The sequence below is a fragment of the Lithobates pipiens genome, unplaced genomic scaffold (assembly GCF_037356315.1).
Source record: "Lithobates pipiens isolate NorthernLeopardFrog02 unplaced genomic scaffold, aLitPip1_a1.2 Scaffold_8, whole genome shotgun sequence".
Classification (NCBI taxonomy): Eukaryota; Metazoa; Chordata; class Amphibia; order Anura; family Ranidae; genus Lithobates; species Lithobates pipiens.
In genome coordinates, this window is record NW_027507903.1 from 123,072,092 (window position 1) to 123,094,397 (window position 22,306).

At 43.5% G+C, this 22,306-nt stretch overlaps 1 protein-coding gene and 1 long non-coding RNA gene across 2 annotated transcripts in view; one reads left to right on the forward strand and one right to left on the reverse strand.

Moving 5' to 3' along the window:
* The first annotated feature begins 2,632 nt into the window (after positions 1–2,632).
* On the forward strand, positions 2,633–21,705 carry LOC143964503 (ranatensin). The gene is made up of 3 exons (XM_077474280.1): positions 2,633–2,879; positions 18,243–18,349; positions 21,612–21,705. Exons 1-2 carry the CDS (start codon positions 2,639–2,641, stop codon positions 18,326–18,328), a joined length of 327 nt encoding a protein of 108 aa, XP_077330406.1. The 5' UTR covers positions 2,633–2,638; the 3' UTR covers positions 18,329–18,349; positions 21,612–21,705.
* LOC143964504 (uncharacterized) overlaps positions 20,385–22,306 on the reverse strand; it is a 28,174-nt gene continuing 26,252 nt past the window's right edge. The window contains exons 2-3 of the long non-coding RNA XR_013271153.1: positions 21,208–21,398; positions 20,385–20,711 (exon numbers count right to left, since the gene is read on the reverse strand). This is a non-coding gene — a long non-coding RNA (uncharacterized LOC143964504). The remainder of the gene's footprint in view (positions 20,712–21,207; positions 21,399–22,306) is intronic.

Consider the following 22,306-nt stretch of genomic DNA (forward strand, 5'->3'; position numbering starts at 1 on the left):
GTCGTACCTGACGTCATGTTCAAAATGAACGGACTTTGGTCCATGTGTGGGCAAGTCCGTTCATTTGGAAAGTCCGGCGGACCTCTGCCAAAAATCTGCCGGAAGAGTTTGTTCATGTGTGGGCGTGTGTGGGCAAGTCTGCTCATTTGGAAAAACCGGCGGATAGTCTGATCGTGTGTACGCGGCATTAGAGATCACAGACCGCTGATTGCTCAGTTTACCAGAGCAGAGGGCAGGAGAGGGGGTGGGCACAGCTGGCTTTAGTTCTTAGCTGCGCAAGAGATGGGAGGAGCTAGGCAGTTGGGTGGATCTGACAATAAGGTCAAAATCCTTCTAGAGCCCAGAGCAGCAATGTGTCATCAGCTTATAGTGGGCAATAGCATGCCATAAACTGACTCTGGGTCACAGGAGAGCAAAAGTAAGTGCATTCCTGTAACCCATAAGGGAAGTATGGCCAAAAAAACTATACTCACCTTTCCTCTGTGGTGCTGACATCCTTGCCTGGTTTCTTTTGGGTTTGGGTCCTTCAGCCATCCTGATTGATTGGCCCGGAATGATGTAACTCTCATGCATGTGCACAGGAGTTCATATATTCCAGTACAGCTCACTGTATATTCTAAAGAAAATTGCAAATAGGAGGATAGGTTTGTTTTAAAAATTGCTAGTAGGCAGGCAAGTAGGCAAAGTGGTTCTAAAGATAGAAGGTTTTTATACCCTAATGTAGGGGTCTCCAAACTTTTTAAGCAAAAGGGATAGTTTACTGTCCTTCAGACTTTAGGATATTAGTATAAAGTAGAAGTGCATTGGGCTTGGAGGTCAGTGGGAGTAAAAAAAAATTACATTGTGTCTGTGATCAGTAGAAGGAGAAATAGTGGCCCATCGTTGGAATCAGTGGAAGAAATAGTGTCCCATCAGTGGAATCAGTGGCAGGAATAGTGCCCCATCATTGGTGTCAGTGGCAGGGATAGTGTCTCATCTTTGGTGTCAGTGGAAGCAATAGTGTTCCATAATTGGTGTCAGTGGAAGGGATAGTGCCCCATCATTGGTGTCAGCGGCAGGAATAGTGTTCCAACATTTATATCAGTAGAAGGAAGTGTGGTTCATCATTGGTGCCAGTGGAAGAAATAGGACTCCACTGTTGTCATGAATGAGAGGAATTATGCCCCACTGTCGGTGTCAGTGGAAAGAATGGTGCTTCATCATTGGTGTCAGTCAGTAGGAGGAAATTATGCAAGGAATCAATAATAGGAATAGTGCCCCAAGGGCTGCAAAAAGGTAAGCAAAGGGCCACATCTGGCCCTTGGGCCACAGTTTGGAGACCACTGCCCTAATGCATTCTCTCATTAAAGGATGAGTAGGGCCAAAGCACTTTTGGCCCTACTTTTGTAGGACATAGGAGTGCGCTTAGTTCTGCACTCCTGTGGCCCGTATTCCACCAACAGCGGGCTAGTCCGCTGTCGGCTGACGTCACTCAGTCAATTCAGACTCTGGAGAGATTCTGACTTTAATGTCAGGATCCACCCAACCCTCTAGTGAGTACTGGAGGGGCAGAACAGAGAGTCAGTGACTGACAATCTCAATCAAATGCTGTGCCTGAGAGTAGCTACTCTCTTCCTCCTCACAGAGCAGATTGATAACAGTGGCAGCCATTGGCTCCAACTACTAGCAATTAAATTCTGTAACGAGAGAGTGGGAGGTGGGACCGAGCCACGCTGTGTCTATGGACACAGGCAGTGTGGCTCTGGATGGATGCCACAATAGGAAATGGCATCCTATGGTGACACACCAAGAAGAGGAGGAGATAAGAATGCTGGTGGGGGACCCTAGAAGATGAAGATCAGGGCTGTTCTGTACAAAACCAATGCACAGAGCAGGTAAGTATAACACATTTTTTTTTTTTCCCTCAGTTTAGACCGATACGTATTCTTCTACATATTGTTGGTAAAAATAAAAGAAATCGCAATGTTTTGGTTTCCGCAAAAGTTATAGCGTCTATAAAATAGGGGATAGATTTATGGCATTTTTATTATTATTATAATTTTTTTTTATAAGAAATGCCCGCGATCTTTATTGGGACTGCTATATTGCGGCGGACATATTGGACACTTTTGACACATTTTTGGGACCACTGACAACTATACAGCGATCAGTGCTATAAAAATGCACTGATTACTGTATAAATGTCACTGGCAGGGAAGGGGTTAACACTAGCAAGCGATCAACGAGTTAACTGTGTTCCCACTGTAGTGGGGATGGGACTGTCTAGGAGGAAAGAGAGAACGGTGTTCATACTTAGTATGAACACACGATCTGTTTCTGTAAACACACAGATCCCGGTTCTCGCTCTATCACAAGCGATCGCAGGAGCCTGGTGGTCATTGCGCCCGCCGGGCACTCACATCGGGGGCACTCGCCCCTAGTGGCCAAAAGGCAAAGTGACATAAGGGAACGTCTTTTCGCCCAGCTGTGCCATTCTGCCGCAGTAAAACTGTGGTGGCTGGTTGGCAAGCAGTTAACGACAATCACTGTGGCTGATGTAGGGTTAAGCCCTGCAGAGTAAGCAAACGTGTGTGCATAAGTCATCACAAGGATGCTGCCCCCCCCCCCCCCTCCCTCCCCTGAGCAGCTACTATATAAAATGACTGAGGGCAGAGAGGAAAGATCAACAGAGGCATCCCTCAGACTATCACATCTCTACAGAGCACACAGCACAGACATGACTGCAGTTCCTGCCATCAGAATCCTGCCCATTGGCTTCTTGGCTATTCTGTTGCTCTTCTCCTTCATCTCCCACTCTGTCTGTGTGGAGTTTGCGGAAGATGCTGGCGAACTAGACAAAAGCAATGCGTTTCGGAGACAAGTACCTCAGTGGGCAGTTGGTGAGTGGAATCTTAATAATAGACACATGCAGACATATTGACCTGCAAGCTTTTATCGTGGTAATTGTTAGACATTGAAAAGGATTGCAAAATAGAGACTGCTTAGACTCCATGCACACTGGGCTTAAGAAAAACACCAGTTCCCTTGGCAGAAAAAAAAGCTTGTTTGTTTTAGGTGCATTAGGTGTATTTAGTGGGTTTTTTTCTGGCAGAAAATTCCAATTAAAAACTCAAACCAGAAGGGTCTATTTTTTTTCCTGCCTCTAAACACTGGGTCTACAATATGCCTCTAAACATCATATGTGCATAGACACATAGGATAACATTGAGCTGCTTCTACAAGCAAAACACAAAACTCCTGTAAAAGCAGCATTTTCTAATACAGTGTACGTGGACCCATAGGCTGGCCATAGATGGTTCAAACCATTAACCACTTCCGCCTTGGGAAGGTGTTAATTACTTTCCGACCTGGCCTTCCCGACCAGGCGATTTTTTGAGATACGGCATTATGTCGCTTTAACGGAGTGTGACACTACAATCAGCTGTATTAGGCTCAGTTTTCATGACATCCCAGTTCCGTCATGCATATAAATTTTTTCCCATACACATGTGCATTTTTAACCACTTCAGCCCAGGAAGATTTGGCTGCTCAATGACCAGGTCATTTTTTTGCGATACAGCACTGTGTTGCTTTAACTGACAATTGCGCTGTCATGGGACGCTGTACCCAAACAAAATTGATGTCCTTTTTTCCCCACATATAGAGCTTTCTTTTGGTGGTATTTGATCACCTTTGCGGTTTTTATTTTTTGCGATATAAACAAAAAAAGACCGACAATTGTGAAAAAAACAAAACAATATTTTTTACTTTCTGCTGTAAAACATATCCAGAAAAAAAAATGTCTTCATCAATTTAGGCCAATATGTATTCTGCTACATATTTTTGGTAAAAAAAATTCCTAATAAGCGTATATATTGATTGGTTTGGACAAAAGATATAGCATCCACATATACATGTGCATTTTTAACCATGGGATAGATTTAGGGACTATGGGATAGATTTAACTACGGGACAGATTTAGGGACTTTTATTTATTTTTACTGGTAATGGCAGCGATCTGCGATTTTTAGCAGGACTGCGACATTGAGGCGGACAAAGCTGAACCTAAGTGACACTTTTTGGGGACCAGTGACACCATAGCTTCCAACTGTCCCTGATTTCGATGGACCGTCCCTGATTTGGAGCAAAGTCCCTCATTCCTCCTCATTTGGATATGATCTATAGGGTTGTATATAAAATGCACTTTTTTTCTATTAAAAAGTGTTTTCCAGTGCTAAACCTGTCATCTGATTTCTAAATTGCTGCATGTATAAATTCCAAAGACCAATATAAAGGAATATTAGTGGTAAAAAAAAAGCATTTGTGGGTTTAAAAAATCTTGTTTTTTTTGTACAATTCTCCTTTAAGGGGCTGTGGTAAGGGGTGTGTCCTATGCCTGCATACTTTTTTTTCTGACGGATTTTGTCCGAAACTGGTGTTGCATACACACGGTCCAACAAAGTTGTCGGAAAATCTGATCGTTCGAAACATGATGACGTTCGTTGCATACGACGGATCTAGAGGCTAGTAGCCAATAGCTTTGGTCTCGTAATTTGATCTGAGCATGTGTCGCACTTTGTCCATTGGAATTCTCTACAAACGCTCGGAAAAAGCCAGATCGGATTTTTTTGTTGGAAAATTTTAGATCCTGCTCTCAAATTTTTTCCTTTCGAATTTCCGACGGAAAAAGTCCGGTAGAGCCCACACACCATAGTATTTTCCGACAATATAATCCGATCGGACCTTTTCCATTAGCATTATTTTTTAATTCCCTCCCACTCCTTTCGTCTGCTGCTCTGCCAGGATTGGATGTTCCACACCTCAGCATAATTGGGCATGCTAAAGTCATGTGGTTACTTTCCTGTCTTTTGACTGGATGTTAGTGATCATAGCAGAAGTTCAGTGTAAGAAATACACAGGAGAAAATGCATATTGACAAGGGGAGTGTAGAGGTGGGCGGGGAGACGGATATCACGACTCCACCCACCGAGCTCCAGACAACAGACCCACCCACAGAATCTGCAGTTTTTCGGTTCTCATAACAGATAGAGGGGAGACATTTGACAGGTAGGGAAACAAACAGGAGGCATATATATCCTTCTAGATAACCCCTATGGCAGTAGTTTAGAAAGGATGACATTGAGTTTACATCCACTTTAAATCAACAAACATGTGTGTGGATTAGAACAAAGGAGAGAAATGAATGAAGTGCTGGTTAACAAACGAACTTAGAACAGATGTTCAGAAGGTATGAACCAGATCGCAGTCCTCATTAGGGGACTGCGGTCAAGGAACCAGCACTTGATAGGCAATATAAATAAACTTACTTGTGGTAAGAAAACAACAAGCCTTCCCTGGGTCCCAGGCTGTCTGTGTGATCCGTGGAGCCTGCTCGCTATATATATATATATATATATATATATATATATATATATATATATATATAAAACCTTCAACCCTGTGATGCAAACATGGCGCCAAAATAGGCACCCAATAGCATCACAGGGTCAATGGTTCCGCAACATGCGCGCACCTGTGCAAAAACACGTCGCATGCGCTACAAAGCAGACATGTTGTTGAAAATGCACGTGCACACAAACCTCAGAACCACTGGGCTAAGCCCAGGCAATGCGCACGTGCGCGGATAGAGAATCACACACGCAATTGCGCATTGGCCACAGGTTACAAAAGGACCCTGGTTGATGCGTGTGCAAGCGGCCAAACGAAGTACAGATAACAGCAAAGAGAAGGAGGGAGCCCAGAGGAGAAATGGGATGTGCTCTCCCTCCTCTCTGTACACAAAATTAACACAATAACCTTTTCATGGTCAGACTGTACCATGGGCTTTGTGTCATTTTGCTGCAGCAAGGGCAAAGAGGAGATGTAGGAAGGGGGGGGGGGGGTGGTAGCTAGCTGGGGGGATTTGTGCTAGGAGAGGGGGGGTAGTGTTAGGATGGGTAATGAAGGTAAAAAATGCCCCAGTAGTTGTATTGCCCCCTCACCTCCCTAAATACTTACCCGAGTCCTAATTTATTCCAGTGTTCTACCCATCTGCAGTTGCGCTGGTCTGTGTTCCTCTCCTCACAGAGGCAGCAGCGGGAGCCATTGGCTCCTGCTGTTGTCAATTAAATCCTGTGAGGAGGGAACGGGTAAGGATTGAGCCATGCTGTGTGTCTATAGATGTACACAGCCCAGCTCAGGAGCGAGCACACAGGTATCCCCATAGCGGCTTGCTAAGGGGGGCAAACACAACAGAGGAGCAGCTGAGAGCTCTGGTGGGGGACCCCAGAAGAGGAGGTTCGGGGGGCGCTCTGTGTCAATACCTTTTTATAGACCAGGTAAGTATACCATTTTTTATCATTTTAATAAAACAAAATATCCTTTAGAGCGGTTTTAAAGGATAAGTATTATTTTTTTAGGAGCCTGTAAATCTAATAAATCTAAGTTAATTAGCAACAAAACTGGAAATATTCTTTCAACTGTGCTCATGTCACCTCTAAATGTTCAACCTTTCCCAGTGATCCATGACCAGTGACTAAACATGTTTATTTCCTGGCTGTCCTTTCTTAGCTTCATAGCTTTCCCCAGTGACAAGTTTATTGTTTTCATTATACGGCAGCAGGTCGGCATGTTCCCGAAAATCGCCGTAGGTGTACAGCGGCACCTTTAAGGGCGATAGCAGGCACGCGCGCACGCTGCTTGGCAGGGGACCCGATGCGCATGGCCAAAACAGGGATTTGTGTATGTAAACACACAAATTCCCGTTCTGACAGGGGAGGAGAGCTCTGCTGTTCCTAGTAGCAGTTTCTGTTCCTGTTCCTAGGAACAGCGATATGTCTCTTCCTCCAGTCAGTCCCATCCCCTCACAATTAGAAACACACACGAAGGAAAACATTTATCCCATTGATCGCCCCGTAATGGCTATTTATAGCACTGATCACTGTATAAATGTCAATGGTCCCAAAAAAGTGTCAAAAGTGTCCGATCTGTCCGCTGCAATGTCAAAAATTGCAGATCCATACCAATTCTAGTAAAAAAAAATAATAATAATAAAAATAGCATAAATCTATCCTCTATTTTGTAACTTTTGCACAAACCAATCAATATATGCTTATTGCGATTTTATTCACCAAAAATATTTAGAAGAATATATACTGATGAAGAACTTATTTTTTTAAATTTTTGGGGGTTATTTGGTTATTTATTATAGCAAAAGTACATTTTTTTTTAATTGTTGGTTTATTTTTTTCACTATAAACAAAAAAAGAGCAAACACCGCCAAAAGAAAGCTCTATTTGTGGGTAAAAAACACATCAATTTTGTTTGGGTACAGCGTTGCACATCCACAATTGTCAGTTAAAGAAACACAGTGCCGTATTGCAAAAATCGGCTTGGTCATTAACCACTTCAGCTCCGGACCAATAAACACCTTAAGGACCAGAGGTCTTTTTGCAATTTCGCACTGCGCTGCTTTAACTGGTAATTGCGCGGTCATGCAATATTGCACCCAAACGAAATTTGCGTCCTTTTCTTCCCACAAATAGAGCTTTCTTTTGATGGTATTTGATTGCCTCTGCGATTTTTTTTTTTTGCGATATAAATGGAAAAAGAGCGAAAATTTTGAAAAAAAAAGATATTTTCTTCTTTTTGTTATAAGAAAAATCGAATAAACTAAATTTTAGTCATACATTGAGGGCAAAATTTATTTAGCCACATGTCTTTAGTAAAAAAAATGTCAATAAGCGTATATTTTTTGGTTTGCGCAAAAGTTATAGCGTCTACAAACTAGAGTACATTTTCTGGAATTTACACAGCTTTTAATTTATGACTGCCGATCTCATTTCTTGAGGTGCTAAAATGGCAGGGCAGTACAAATCCCCCCCAAATGACCCCATTTTGGAAAGTAGACACCCCAAGGAAATTGCTGATGGGTATGTTGAGCCCATTGAATATTTATTTTTTTTGTCCTAAGGGATTGAATAATGACAAAAAAAAAAAAAAAAAAATTTTTTTTACAAAAAGTTGTCACTAAATGATATATTGCTCACACATGCCATGGTTATATGTGGAATTGCACCCCAAAATATATTCCGCTACTTCTCCCGAGTATGGCGATACCACGTGTGTGGGACTTTTTGGGAGTCTAGTCGCGCAGGGCACCCCGAAAACCAATCACCACCTTCAGGATTTCTAAGGGTGCAAATTTTTGATTTAACTCCTCACTACCTATCACAGTTTCGAAGGCCATAAAATGCCAAAATAGCACAAAACCCCCCAAAATGACCCCATTTTGGAAAGTAGACACCCCAAGCTATTTACTGAGAGGCATGTTGAGTCCATGGAATATTTTATATTTTGCCACAAGTTGCGGGAATATTACAAACTTTTTTTTTTTGCACCAAGTTGTCACTAAATGATATATTGCTCACACATGCTATGGGCATATGTGAAATGACACCCCAAAATACATTCTGCTGCTTCTCCCGAGTACGGGGATACCACATGTGTGGGACTTTTTGGGAGTCTAGTCGCGCACGGCACCCCGAAAACCAATCACCACCTTCAGGATTTCTAAGGGTGCAAATTTTTGATTTAACTCCTCACTACCTATCACAGTTTCGAAGGCCATAAAATGCCAAAATAGCACAAAACCCCCCCAAATGACCCCATTTTGGAAAGTAGACACCCCAAGCTATTTACTGAGAGGCATGTTGAGTCCATGGAATATTTTATATTTTGCCAAAAGTTGCGGGAATATTACAAACTTTTTTTTTTTTTGCACAAAGTTGTCACTAAATGATATATTGCTCACACATGCTATGTGCAGAAGTCAAATTACACCCCAAAATAAATTCTGCTGCTTCTCCCGAGTACGGGGATACCACATGTGGGGGACTTTTTGGGAGCCTAGCCACATACGGGACCCCGAAAACCAAGCACTGCCTTCCGGATTTGAATATAAAATGCTATAAAAAACAAACTAACCAGAGTCACCCGTAACACTTATACGGTGATCAGTGGTGAAAGGGTTAACTAGGGGCAATCAGGGGGTTCAAATTTTTATTAGGTAGTATATGGGGGTCCCTGGCGCTATATAAAAACCTGACGGGGAACCTAAATAACTAACTGGCTAACCAGCGTCACCAGTGACACTTATACTGTGATCGCTGGTGAAAGGGGGTGAAAGGGTTAACTAGCAGCAATCAGGGGGTTAAAACCATTATTGGGTAGTATATCGGGGTACCTAGCGCTATAAAAACCTGGCGGTGAACCTAAAAAAATAACTAGCTACCTAGCGACACTAGCGACACTGATGCAGCGTTCAGAAAAATTATCGCTTAGTGACACTGGCAAAAGGGGGTGAAAGGGTTAACTAGCGGAAATCAGGGGGTTAAAACCATTATTGGGTAGTATATCGGGGTACCTAGCGCTATAAAAACCTGGCGGTGAACCTAAAAAAATAACTAGCTACCTAGCGACTGTAGCGACACTAATGCAGCGATCAGAAAAACGATCGCTTAGTGACACTGGCAAAAGGGGGTGAAAGGGTTAACTAGCGGCAATCAGGGGGTTAAAACCATTATTGGGTAGTATATCGGGGTACCTAGCGATATAAAAACCTGGCGGTGAACCTAAAAAAATAACTAGCTACCTAGCGACACATGCAGCGATCAGAAAAATGATCGCTTAGTGACACTGGCAAAAGGGGGTGAAAGGGTTAACTAGCGGCAATCAGGGGGTTAAAAACATTATTGGGTAGTATATCGGGGTACCTAGCGCTATAAAAACCTGGCGGTGAACCTAAAAAAATAACTAGCTACCTAGCGACTGTAGCGACACTAATGCAGCGATCAGAAAAACGATCGCTTAGTGACACTGGCAAAAGGGGGTGAAAGGGTTAACTAGCGGCAATCAGGGGGTTAAAAACATTATTGGGTAGTATATCGGGGTACCTAGCGCTATAAAAACCTGGCGGTGAACCTAAAAAAATAACTAGCTACCTAGCGACACTAGCGACACATGCAGCGATCAGAAAAATGATCGCTTAGTGACACTGGCAAAAGGGGGTGAAAGGGTTAACTCTAGGGGCAATCAGGGGGTTAAATCTTTATTGGGGGGTGATAGGGGGCTACCCTGGACCTAACACTAACTGTCCTGACAGTTTTTACTGTCACAACTGACACTGAATGCATTGATCAGTAAAGAAATGATCAATGCAATCAGTGACACTGTGACTGGGGGGGGAGGGGGGGCGGGGGGGGGATCGGGGGGCGATCGGGGGGGGGATCGGGGGGGGGTTTGTATGCCTGTGTGTACCTACATGTCAGTGTAGTGTTGGTGCACACTTACTTTTACTGTTCTCCTCGTAGTCCGGTCAAAAAGACCGCCCCGAGGAGAATGACATCACTTCCTCCTTCCTGTGTAAACAATACACAGGGGAGGAAGCTTCTCATTGGCCAGGAGCGATCCAGAGGGGGTGGCCGAAAACCAACGGCCATCCCCTCATCACGGAGCGCTCCTGGACCGAATCGGACCGCCGTAACCAGCGGGAGGGGGTCCGATCGGACCCCCCACCCGCTGGAAGGCAATCACGTAGATGTACGTGATTATGCCTGCCTGTGCCATTGTGCTGACGTACAATGGCAATACGGCGGTCCTCAAGTGGTTAAGGGAGAAAAGTAGCCTTTATACACAGTGCAAAGGATTAACCCCCTTAGCTTCCCCAGTAAGTATAACAAGCATGCTTTACTGCATATACAGACTGAATGTACTGTTGTAGCACCCGTTCAGGTCCACCGTCAAAACTGACTGGCCGACAGTGTGAAAGGGGCCTTAAGGTTTGACCTCTATTATATGGTTTTGGTAAATCTGAAGACAAAAATCTACAGAAAATCTAATAGTGTGCATGGGGTCTAAGGGTAATTGAACCCAAGACTATAACAAAGAAAAGCAAGGTATTAACTATTCAGCCACCATGGTATAGGATTTCTAGGCCCATCCTCCTCAAAACAAATCAATTGTAGTAACACGTCTGTCACCCGATTGCTGTTACACTAGAAATAACATGTATCTATGCAATACAATTAGTTTAATCATTACTTATTTAAACATGTAAAACACAATCAATCTGAGGTTCTAATCTCAGTAGCATATTATTATCTAAACATATTAGCTACATTTAATGCACCTTAAACTACACTGTATGAAAGACTATTTATGAATCTACATGGAAACACCAGCACCAATAGACCACCCACTAGGAACAACAGATCCCCCCTGAAACAATACATCCCCCCAGAGCTACAATAGATCCCCACCTGCAACAATAGATCCCAGCAACAATAGATCTCCCAGTAGCCAGCATCCACAACACTTTTGATGTAGCGCCAGTCTTATGGGCTGGGGGGGGGGCTGATTATTTCACTTATTTATATAATGACTAGGGAATTCCTAGTCATTATACAAATAAGTGAAATAATCCTATGATTACAATCAGTGGCAGCAAACACAAATCCAAATAACTTATAAAATAGGAGTAATCTTACTAATCCAGTGACATATTGTGATAGCACATATAGGCAAGCAAGTCCTAGTTCAACTAAAGCAATGTCCCAGATAATATCTTGCGTATTAGCTAAGATCAGTAGTATAAATACTTATTCTCTACAACATACTGTGCAATGCATATTATATTATCCATGTCAAAACTCGGTATTATGTAAAACTGAATTTCTCATTGTTAATTCTTGTAGTTATTAAATGTTTTATAATATATATATATATATATATATATATATATATATGATTGTTGTTTAGTTTAATTAAACTAAAATCAAGGTCTACTATAATGTGATGATGGAAACTGTGATGCTGTCTCACTCATGTACAAAAATGTTATTGTGATCATTGACTTGGTTTCAACACTGGGGGAAGTTGGTTAACATGTCGGTTTTTATGTCTTTTTGTATATCCCGCAATCCATAAATAAAAAAATAAAAAATAAAAAAAACTACAATCAAAAAAAAAGAAAAATGCTATAGAAAATGCATTTGTTGAGTTGATAGGGTGGGTCTTAAACAGGAAGGGGTGTGGCCTTGACTAGAAGATGTGGTTCATATTTAAATTAGGGGCACACAAGTTTAGTCAGGCCTAGGGCAGCACAAAACTTAAATACACCACTTCCTGTGGGGTAATAGACAACAATAAAAACCTTACAAAAGTGCTAAGTCTTTCTTTACACCTAAAATCTAGAGAAAAAATGTTTGGCTGCACTGGGGCTTTAAATACTATGTCTTCCAAATATACCAATTGTGGATTTGCAGTACTGGACACTGTGTATGGCAAATGATTGTCACGTGAATGCAAACTGGCACATTTAACAATGCTCCCATCACTTTATCAAAATATATATTCTTTGATAAAGTACTGCGAGCAACGCAAAATGCATCATAGGTTGTATTCCTGTTACGTCATGTATTTACTACTACTTACTAGTAGACGTTGTAGGAGACTTTGTAGTCCTATGGAACTGAAAGACCTACAACAATATCCAGAACAATATCCAGAAGGATAACTCCCACAGTTGATTCAGGAATTGTGGCTGACTATGTCATTCAGACACACACCAGACCCAACACCCATTTACATGAAGTAATAACCCACCATTGTAACCTAATGAAGCATGCAGTGCACTAGAAAAGCATGTAGAAAATTGAGGTCAGGTGGTGTGACCATCCTTTCCTTCAAAACAGCGTCAGTTCTTCTAGGTACACTTTGGGGGTTATTTACGAAAGGCAAATCCACTTTGCATTGAAAGTGCACTTGGAAGTGCAGTCGCTTTAAATCTAAGGGATAGATCTGAAATGAGTGGAAGTTCTGCTGATGTTATCATCCAATCACGTGCAAGCTAAAATTCCGTTTTTTATTTTCCTTGCATGTCTCTCTCAGATCTACAGCGACTTTAATTCCAAGTGCACATTCTGTGCAAAGTGGATTTTCCTTTAGTAAATAACCCCCATTCCCTTTAGTAAATCAATCCCTATAGCTCAAGTACAGCACACAGGCGATGATTCGTACATCTGTAAGCACAGACACAGTGTGCCAAATATCCTGGAAAAGATATTCTGGTTATAGATGTATATGTTTCCTTATAGGCAGGTATGCTTACATGACATTTTGTTAAACGAATCTTTGGGTGGTTGTATTATACCTGAATAAATCTTCATTCTCTATGAACCCTTTAAGATAATATTACCATAAGAAGGTCTAATTAGTTTAATAATTTCTGAAGAACAAGATTTACAGCTGATAAAAGGACAGAAATCACTAGACCTTGACATATTCATGTCAATATTAAAATAAGACCTTTAACATTTTTCTTGCAATTTTTTCCATGTCATTAGAATGCTCACAGCAAGCTGAAAAGCTGCTTTTATTTATTAGAATGAGCAGTATACGGCATTCACTAAAAAGCATCAATGATGTAAATGATTTACAGGAGAAAAAGAAAAGCATGCCCATGTGACCGGTAACCTCTATGAGACTTACATCACCCAGTGGACACCCACATTTGAATACATCCATACGTAAAAAATGATACTTGTCAAGAACAAGTTACATAGCTTTAAAAAAAAAAAATCTGTGTCCTTTTCAGTGTGCTAATGTTTCTTCCTGTGCTCTGTTTCCCAGTACAGACTATAACCTTTTTTTATTAGTTTCCTGGTACAAATTTACAATAATCTGTGAAAGATCAATGCTATTTTACATAATGTCCCTTAAGGCTCTCCTGAATGTTGCAGTATGCAACCTGAATTAGTTTCCTATAATATTTACTTTATCTTTGTGTAACAGGGATAGCAAGTAATGCCTATTAAAGAAGTATTATTCATAACTCTATTTTTTAATGGAACCTAACACCTGTAACAATGTGGTATCACATCTGTACACATAAATAGGAGGTGGTCATAGGCTGTGCAGCCATGGTACAGGAGAGTAACAAGAGGTGGTCAGGGGCTGAAGAGGGGTCTGGTCTGTCTTGGCCAAGACCAAGATGAGTGCCTTACATTTAAAAATGGCATGGCCCAGCGCCATTACGTCACTGGGCATGCGCCCGCCTATTCAAATGTGGCCGAGCCTGTACAAGCTTTCCCAAGCCTGGCTAGATTTGGAAGAGCGCATGTGCAGTTGATATGTCAGCCGCAACCATATTTTTTACGGGCGCTGCTGCCCATAATGTGCATTTACGGGCAGCCCTAAAATAGACTGAAATTTACAGGCTGTTTGTAAATTAACAGGCGGTTGACAACACTTGGGCCAATGCTGTTGCAGCCACAGCTCAAAGCTGCCCCAGGGCAGGCTGTCTACTGGGAAATTTACCACTATCCTGGTAGACCAGTCCGGCCCTGGTTCTTAACTGTTTTTCTGCCATTGTTTCCATTCTTTAACCACTTGAGATCCGCGCTATAGCCGAATGACGGCTACAGCGCGGACCTCCTTTGCCGGGACTACGTCTATTGACGTCGTCCCGTGCACGAGCGGCCTGTGCGCCCCCTGAGGGGCGCGCGCGGCGCGCTCTGTGATCTGCGAGTCTATGAGACTCGCCTGATCACTGATCCGAGCAAGGGGTCGATCCCGACCCCTTATCACGTGATCAGCTGTCAGCCAATGACAGCTGATCATGTGATGCAATGGAGCCGGTAACCGGCTATTATTCCTCCTCGCGCTGACAGCGCGAGGAGAAAAAAAAAGAGCCGATCACCGGCGGCCGTGATCGGGACATCAGTCCCGATCACGGCCAGCCCTGCCAGTGCCCACCTGCCCCCTGCCAGTGCCCACCTGCCTCCTGCCAGTGCCACCTTAATAAAACATAAGTGCCCCCCGTCAGTGCCACCCAGCAGTGCCCACAGTGCCACCCAGCAGTGCCACCCACAGTGCCCACAATCTGCCTCAACAACGGTGCTGCACCCCAGTGCCACATATCCGTGCCCATCAGTGTCATCTACCAGTGCCCATCAGTGCCCAGCAGTGCTGCCCATCAGTGCCCAGCAGTGCCACCTATCAGTGCCCATCAGTCCCATCTATCAGTGGTACCTATCAGTGCCCCTTAGTGCCACCCATCCGTGCCACCCATCCGTGCCACCCATCCGTGCCCATCAGTGCCGCCTTATCTGTGCTCATCAGTACTGCCTTATCTGTGCCTATCGGTGCCACCTTATCTGTGCCTATTAGTGCCGCCTTAACTATGCCTATCAGTGCCCACCAGTGCAGCCTATCAGTGCCCACCAATGCAGCCTATCAGTGCCCACCAGTGCAGCCTATCAGTGCCGCCTCATCAGTGCACTTCAATGAAGGAGAAAAATGACCTGTTTGCAAAATTTTATAACAAACTATTAAACATGATTTTTTTTTTTTTGCATCTTTTTTTGTTTGTTTAGCAAAAAATAAAACTCCGAGCTGTAACTAAATACCACCAAAAGAAAGCTCTATTTGTGGGAAAAAAATGATAAAAATTTCATTTGGGTACAGTGTTGTATGCCCGCGCAATTGTCATTCAAAGTGCATCAGCGCTGAAAGCTGAAAATTGGTCTGGGACTGAGGGGGGTTTAAGTGCCCAGTAAGCAAGTGGTTAATGGATGTACATAACTACTATTTGGAAATGGTGATCCAATAGCCCAATATCTTCTACGCACTGATCCAGAACTAGTATGTAGATCAGAGGTCCAAAGTGTACTTGCTGCATGTGTCCTTCAAGATGGTAAGGAGACCAGCAATGGTCTCTCAATATAGGTTACTACAGGTTTAGTAGCTGAGCAACAATACCAGGCTTTACCTGCAGATGGCACTCAGAAGAAGTTGGATTTAAAGTGTGTGTAAATTCTAACAATGAATGTCTCTACCTTGTGAATTTGCTACATTGTGAACTCTGGACCACCCCCCCCCCTTTATGCTATTGAGATGAGCAGAGGGATCCTGCAGTCTTAGCATATGTCTTGTGCCAGGGTGACAATGCTGCTCTTCCATATGAGCACTGAGTACTTGGGTCTACACTATATGAACCATGACATGGGCAAGATCCTAGCAAATTAATTATATTTATTTTCCTTTCTGACACCCATATGGGGACATTTCACTTATATTTTGTTTAGCATTTGGCTGGTTGTATTGTCTGACCGAGCATGAGGCTGGTATGGTCAGGCAATTCTAAGATAGACATGCTAACCATTTCCATGCTGAAACCAATTTACCAGTGTTCTGGTTTTCTGAAAACATAACAATTCAGTTCAATAAAGCTAATGTCACATCTAATGCCGCGTACACAGGATCGGACTTTCCGGCAGACTTGGTCCGGCGGATCAGAATCCATCGGACAATTCGATCGTGTGTTGGCTCCGTCTGACTTTTTCTTCCCAAAAGTCAGACGGACCTAGAAACAGCACCTGCCCACGAGAATGTTTCCAGCGTGGTTCTATCGCGTAGGTTCTCTGCTACAGCGTACTGTACACCAGGCCCTTAGGTTTGGTATGGATTTTAAGGGGAACCCTTACTCTGCAAAAAACGGTGTGGGGTCCCCCCCAAAATCCATACCAGACCCTTATCCGAGCACGAAGCCCAGCCGGTCAGGAAAGTGGGTGGGTACGAGCGAGCGCCCCCCCCCCCTCCTGAACCGTACCAGGCCACATGCCCTCAACATGGGGGGTGGGTGCTTTAGGGAAGGGGGGCACCCTGTGACCCCCCTACCCCAAAGCACCTTGTCCCCATGTTGATGAGGACAAGGGCCTCTTCCCGACAACCCTGGCCATTGGTTTCCGGGGTCTGCGGGCAGGGGGCTTATCGGAATCCGGGAGCCCCCTTTAATAAAGGGCCCCCAGATCCCGGCCCACCACCCTATGTGAATAAGTATGGGGTACATCGTACCCCTACCCATTCACCTGGGGGAAAAGTGTCAATATTTTTTAGGGGGGCCCCTTATTAAAAGGGGCTCCCGGATTCCGATAAGACCCCCACTCACAGACCCCGACAATCAACGGCCAGGGTTGTCGGGAAGAGGCCTTTGTCCTCATCAACATGAGGACAAGGTGCTTTGGGTTGGGGGGGCCATGTTGAGGGCATGCGGCCTGGTACGGTTCAGGAGTGGAGGGTGCTTGCTTGTCCCCACCCCCTTTCCTAACCGGCTGGGCTGCGTGCTCGGATAAAGGTCTGGTATGGATTTTGGGGGGACCCCACGTAGTTATTTCGGCATAGGAGGTTCCCCTTAAAATCCAAAACAGGCGACGGGCTCGCAAGGTGTCAATCTCGCCGATGAAAGCTGTGAGATTGACTTCCCTTTCTAGTTCCAACGTACCTGGAGTCACATTCAAAATGAACGTAGGGGCAAGTCCGTTCATTTTGAAAGTCCGTCGGGAAGTCCGTCAGACCTAGTCTGCCGGAAAATCAGTTCATGCGTAAGCAAGTCAGCTCGTTCGGAAAGTCCATTGGACCTCGCACCAAAAGTCCATCGGGAAGATCGTCGGACCTAATCCAGTGAAAAGTCCGGTCGTGTGTACGCGGCATTAGAATCTGAAAATACATTTGCTACAGGAGATACACAGTTGTAGAGTCTGCTGACAGTCTAAAGCAGTGATTCTCAACCAGGGTTCTGTGGAACCCTAGGGTTTCTCCAGAGGTTGCTAGGGGTTCCTTCAGCATTGGTCCATTTCTGCCTCTCGGATAAGTTCCCACTGACACCATTGATCTTTTTAGCTATCTGTAAGGAGGTTATTCTTCCCAATGACCACAAGTGTAAGGACCATTCTTCCCAATGGCCATCACACTAATGTATCATGAGTTGTACATTTCTAATTGTTAGCAGGGGTTCCCCGAGACTGGAGAACTATTTCAAGGGTTCCTCTGGGTTGAAAAGGTTGAGAAAGGCTTGTCTAAAGCCTGGTACACACTTTGTTCTTTTTCTTTAATCCAGCAGGCTAAACAGAAAAACCTGAGGTGCTCAGGAGGAACATGCCGTACTAACTATGCAAAGTTAGTACAGCAATATCTCTGCTGAGCTATTGTGTTCTGACAGGGGGACTATGACCCCCCCCCCCACACACACACACACACACTGCCCAGAACACACCCATCAGTGCTGGCAGCCATTGGCTGATTGGAAGCTGTTTTTTCAAGATAAAGTCCCCTCCAATAGATTAAATAATCTTTGCCAAAACAGAAGTGTACAGAAGTGTGCCCTTACACATGTTCACTGACTGTCTTTTATCTTTTTTTGTCAGGACACTTTATGGGTAAGAGAAGCCTGCCGGATGATACAGAGCAGGCAACCATGTATCCATCACGCTTCGTGAAGAGCACTTCATAGTAGAGTATGCAAGAAGCACAGGTGACTATTAACCCTGCAAGAAGCACAGCTGACTACAGAAATATGTGTTTATACAAAACAACAAACACCTAGAAAAATGTCAGCAATAAAATGTAAATGTATTTTATTGGGATTTTATGTGATAGACCAACACAAAGTGAAACATAATTGTGAAGTGGAAGGAAAATGATAAATGGTTTTTAATTTTTTTTACAAATAAATATGTGAAAAGTGTGGCGTGCATTTGTATTCAGCCCCCTTTACTCTGATACCCTTAGTGGAACCGAGTCCACCTGTGTAATTTAATCTCAGTATAAATGCAGCTGTTCTGTGAAGCCCTTAAAGGTTTGTTAGAGAACCTTAGTGAACAAATAGCATCATGAAGGCCAGGGAACACACCAGCCAGGTCAGAGATATAGTTGCATAGCAGGGTTAGATTATAAAAAAATACCCCAAGCTTTGAACATCTCACAGAGCACTGTTCAATCCATGATTTGAAAATGGAAAGAGTATGGCACAACTGCAAACCTACCAAGACATGGCCGTCCACCTGAACTGACAGGCGGGGCAAGGAGAGCATTAACCAGAGAAGCAGCCAAGAGGCTCATGGCAACTGTGGAGGAGATGCAGAGATCCACAGCTCAGGCGGAAGAATCTGTCCACAGGACAATTATTAGTCATGTACTCCACAAATCTGGCCTTTATGGACAAGTGGCAAGAAGAAAGCTATTGTTTAACCACTTGCCGCCCGCCATATAGCAAAATGACAGCGGCAAAGTGGTTTCAATATCCTGACTAGACGTCCAGCAGGATATCAAGCCAATGCGTGCCCCAGGCTGCAATCGTTGTTGCGGGGTGTCACTCTGACACCCCGCAACACTGATCTAGGTAAAGAGTCTCTGATGGAGACTCTTTACCACGTGATCAGCAGTGTTCAATCACAGCTGATCACAGTGTAAACAGGAAGAGCCAGTGATCAGCTATTCCTCACTCGTGCCTGTCAGACGCAAGTAGAGGAGAGCCGTTCGGCTGCTCCTCTGACAGGGGGGTCTGTGCTGATCGAGGATGCCACCCGAGGATGTCCACACTGGACCACCAGGTATGCCATCCTAGACCACCAGGAATGCCAATCAGTGCCCACAATGGATGCCAATCAGTGCCCACAATGGGCATCACTGATTGGCAGGCATTATTGCTTGGCACTGATTGGCATCCATCAGTACCATTTATTAGTGTAGAGTGTCACCTATCAGTGCCCATCCATGCCCATCTGTTCCACCTATCAGTGCCCATCTGTGCTGTCTATCAGTGCCCATCTGTGCTGTCTATCAGTGCCACCTATCAGTGCCACCCCATCGGTGCCATCTCATTGGTGGCTGTCAGTGCAGCCCCATCAGTGCCCATCAGTGAAGGAGAAAACACAGCCAGAGCTGCCAATGGAATGGTTTAGATCAAAGCATTTTCATGTGTTAGAATGACCCAGTCAATGTCCAGATCTAGATCCACATGAGAATCTGTGGCAAGACTTGAAAATTGCTGTTCTCAGACACTCTCAATCCAATCTGACAGAGCTTAAGCTATTTTGCAAAGAAGAATGGGCAAAAATGTCACTCTCTAAATGTGCAAAGCTGGTAGAGACATTCCAAAAAAGACTTGCAGCTGTAATTACAGCAAAAGGTGGTTCTACAAAGTATTGACTCGGGATGGTTGAATATAAATACACTACACATTTGTCACATATTTGTAAAAAAAAAAAAATGAAAACCATTTATCATTTTCCTATCACTTCATAATTATGTGCGACTTGGTCTATCCAATAAAATACATTATGTTTTTGGTTGTAACATGACAAAATGTGGAAAATTTCACATTTTCACATTTCACAATTTTCAAGGCACTGTATATACTTTATAATGGGTAAGGGAGATTAGGTGAGCTAACAGGAGGGACAAAGTTTGGGGGAATCGTCAATGTGGATACACATACTAGAATCTAGGTTTTTCACATAGACAAACAGTAGGAATTGTTTTAAAAACACAGGACGGCACCCTCTAAGTTCAGCATATACGATAAAACCATTTATTAATAGGGTATAAAAACACATTTGAGTAGTAAAATGCCAGCTTTTCAATAATATTTTTTATCCGCATGTTCCATAGTGGGAAGAGGTCATAGGCTGTAGATGCACAAAAGTATCCAAGTATCTCAATAGAGTTCCGGGTGTGCTGCTGGTGGTAGTGGACCCTTCCTGGTTGGTAGAGCACAGGGGGGAGATGTTCCGTAATGCACAGCAGGACGTGGCGTAGTTGACGTCACTTCCGGGAACAATGCAGGCCGGCGGTGCTTGTGTTGGGAGCATGCGTGCTCCTTTGTCAGGCTTAGCCTGTTTTAAAAACAAATGTTTGTTTTTTCTGTTGCTAAAAAAGGCAGAAGTTGTTTTTTTCTTTATCATTCTATGCATTAAGATAAAAAAAACCTTCTGTGTGAAGCAGCCCTCCTCAGCCCCTCTAATAATTCCCCCGAGCCCCATCTTGATCCAGCGATGTTGCACGAGAGCCCTGGCTGTCTGGGACTCTTTCCCCATTGGCTCTTGCTACTGTCAATCAAAGACAGCGGCCAAATGAGGAGTGAGAAGGGGCGGGGCGGGGCGTGCCGAGCCATGGCACTGTGTATCAATGAACACATAGAGCAGGAGCTTGGCTCAGGTGTCCCCATAACCAGCTGCTTGCTGAGGGGGCAGTGGGCAGGAGGGAGGGGTCAGGAGCTCTGTCGAGGGGTACCCAAGAAGGATCTGGGCTGCTCTGTGCAAAACTACATCAGCATTTTAGGACCAATAAAAACAATAGCTACTGTATATTTACAATACAATATAGGCTTACTTGAAACATTTATTTTCATGTTGGGAGTTCTTCCTGTAAGCTGGTCCACAATATCCTGGATGCCTTGTATACTTTGCAGCTTCTCCTCTACTTTCAATTTCTAAAGACTACTTATCCAATGGTACCTTGCTGTCTGAAAGCTGTGATTCTTGTTCTGACTCCACCTTCTGAAACTCCTCCTCTCAACGCCTCTGTAATTTAAAGGGCAGACACTGTGAAATACAGTATGTGACACAGCAGTCCAGTTTGTAAAGTGTTAATCTCAATAAAACATCTCTCAGAAAAAGAGATGGAGCACTTCAGGTTTTGATTAATAAAAAGAGGCTATATTCAAATGATATTTTCACCATGTGCAAATAACTTGTTTGTATCATTATAATGATCCCTGAACTCTTATTTTCCAGCTTCCACTTTTCGGAGAAGTATTTTAACATGTCTCGGAAGTAAAGAAGATATTTATTTCCCTGTGCTTCTAATAAATAAATAAATATATATATATATATTTGTGCCTGAGATGTTTTATCAGGGTTAGGTGGTAGTTTAGGTTTTTAAGGTTTATTTTTGAGATGTGCATGTAAAATAAAACATTAAAAAAAACACAAACACATGCATGAAAAATAAAAAAATAAGTAATGACAAACAGATAACAAATGTAATAATATTGGATAAATGTAACAAGAAACTTCCCTATAAATGCCTTTCGCCAAGGAATTCCCATCCGTTTCTTTTCAAATGGCTTGGCAGATGATCAACCCAGATACATGCATGTAGCAGCCCTGGTGAGCAACTAATGTTATTCCAGTTTTAGCTGTGGTATATACAGGAATAATTGGTAGTAATGACCAATCGTAATCCTTACAAAAGCAGCATTACCTTTTAAGGAAGACAGCACACATTCCTGAAGGGCCAGTTGGTATTGACATTCCTATAGTTGCAGTGATGGCGAACCTTGGCACCCCAGATGTTTTGGAACTACATTTCCCATGATGCTCATGCACTCTGCAGTGTAGTTGAGCATCATGGGAAATGTAGTTCCAAAACAACTGGGGTGCCAAGGTTCGCCATCATTGCTATAGCGTTAGGTCAGATAAGGTAACCA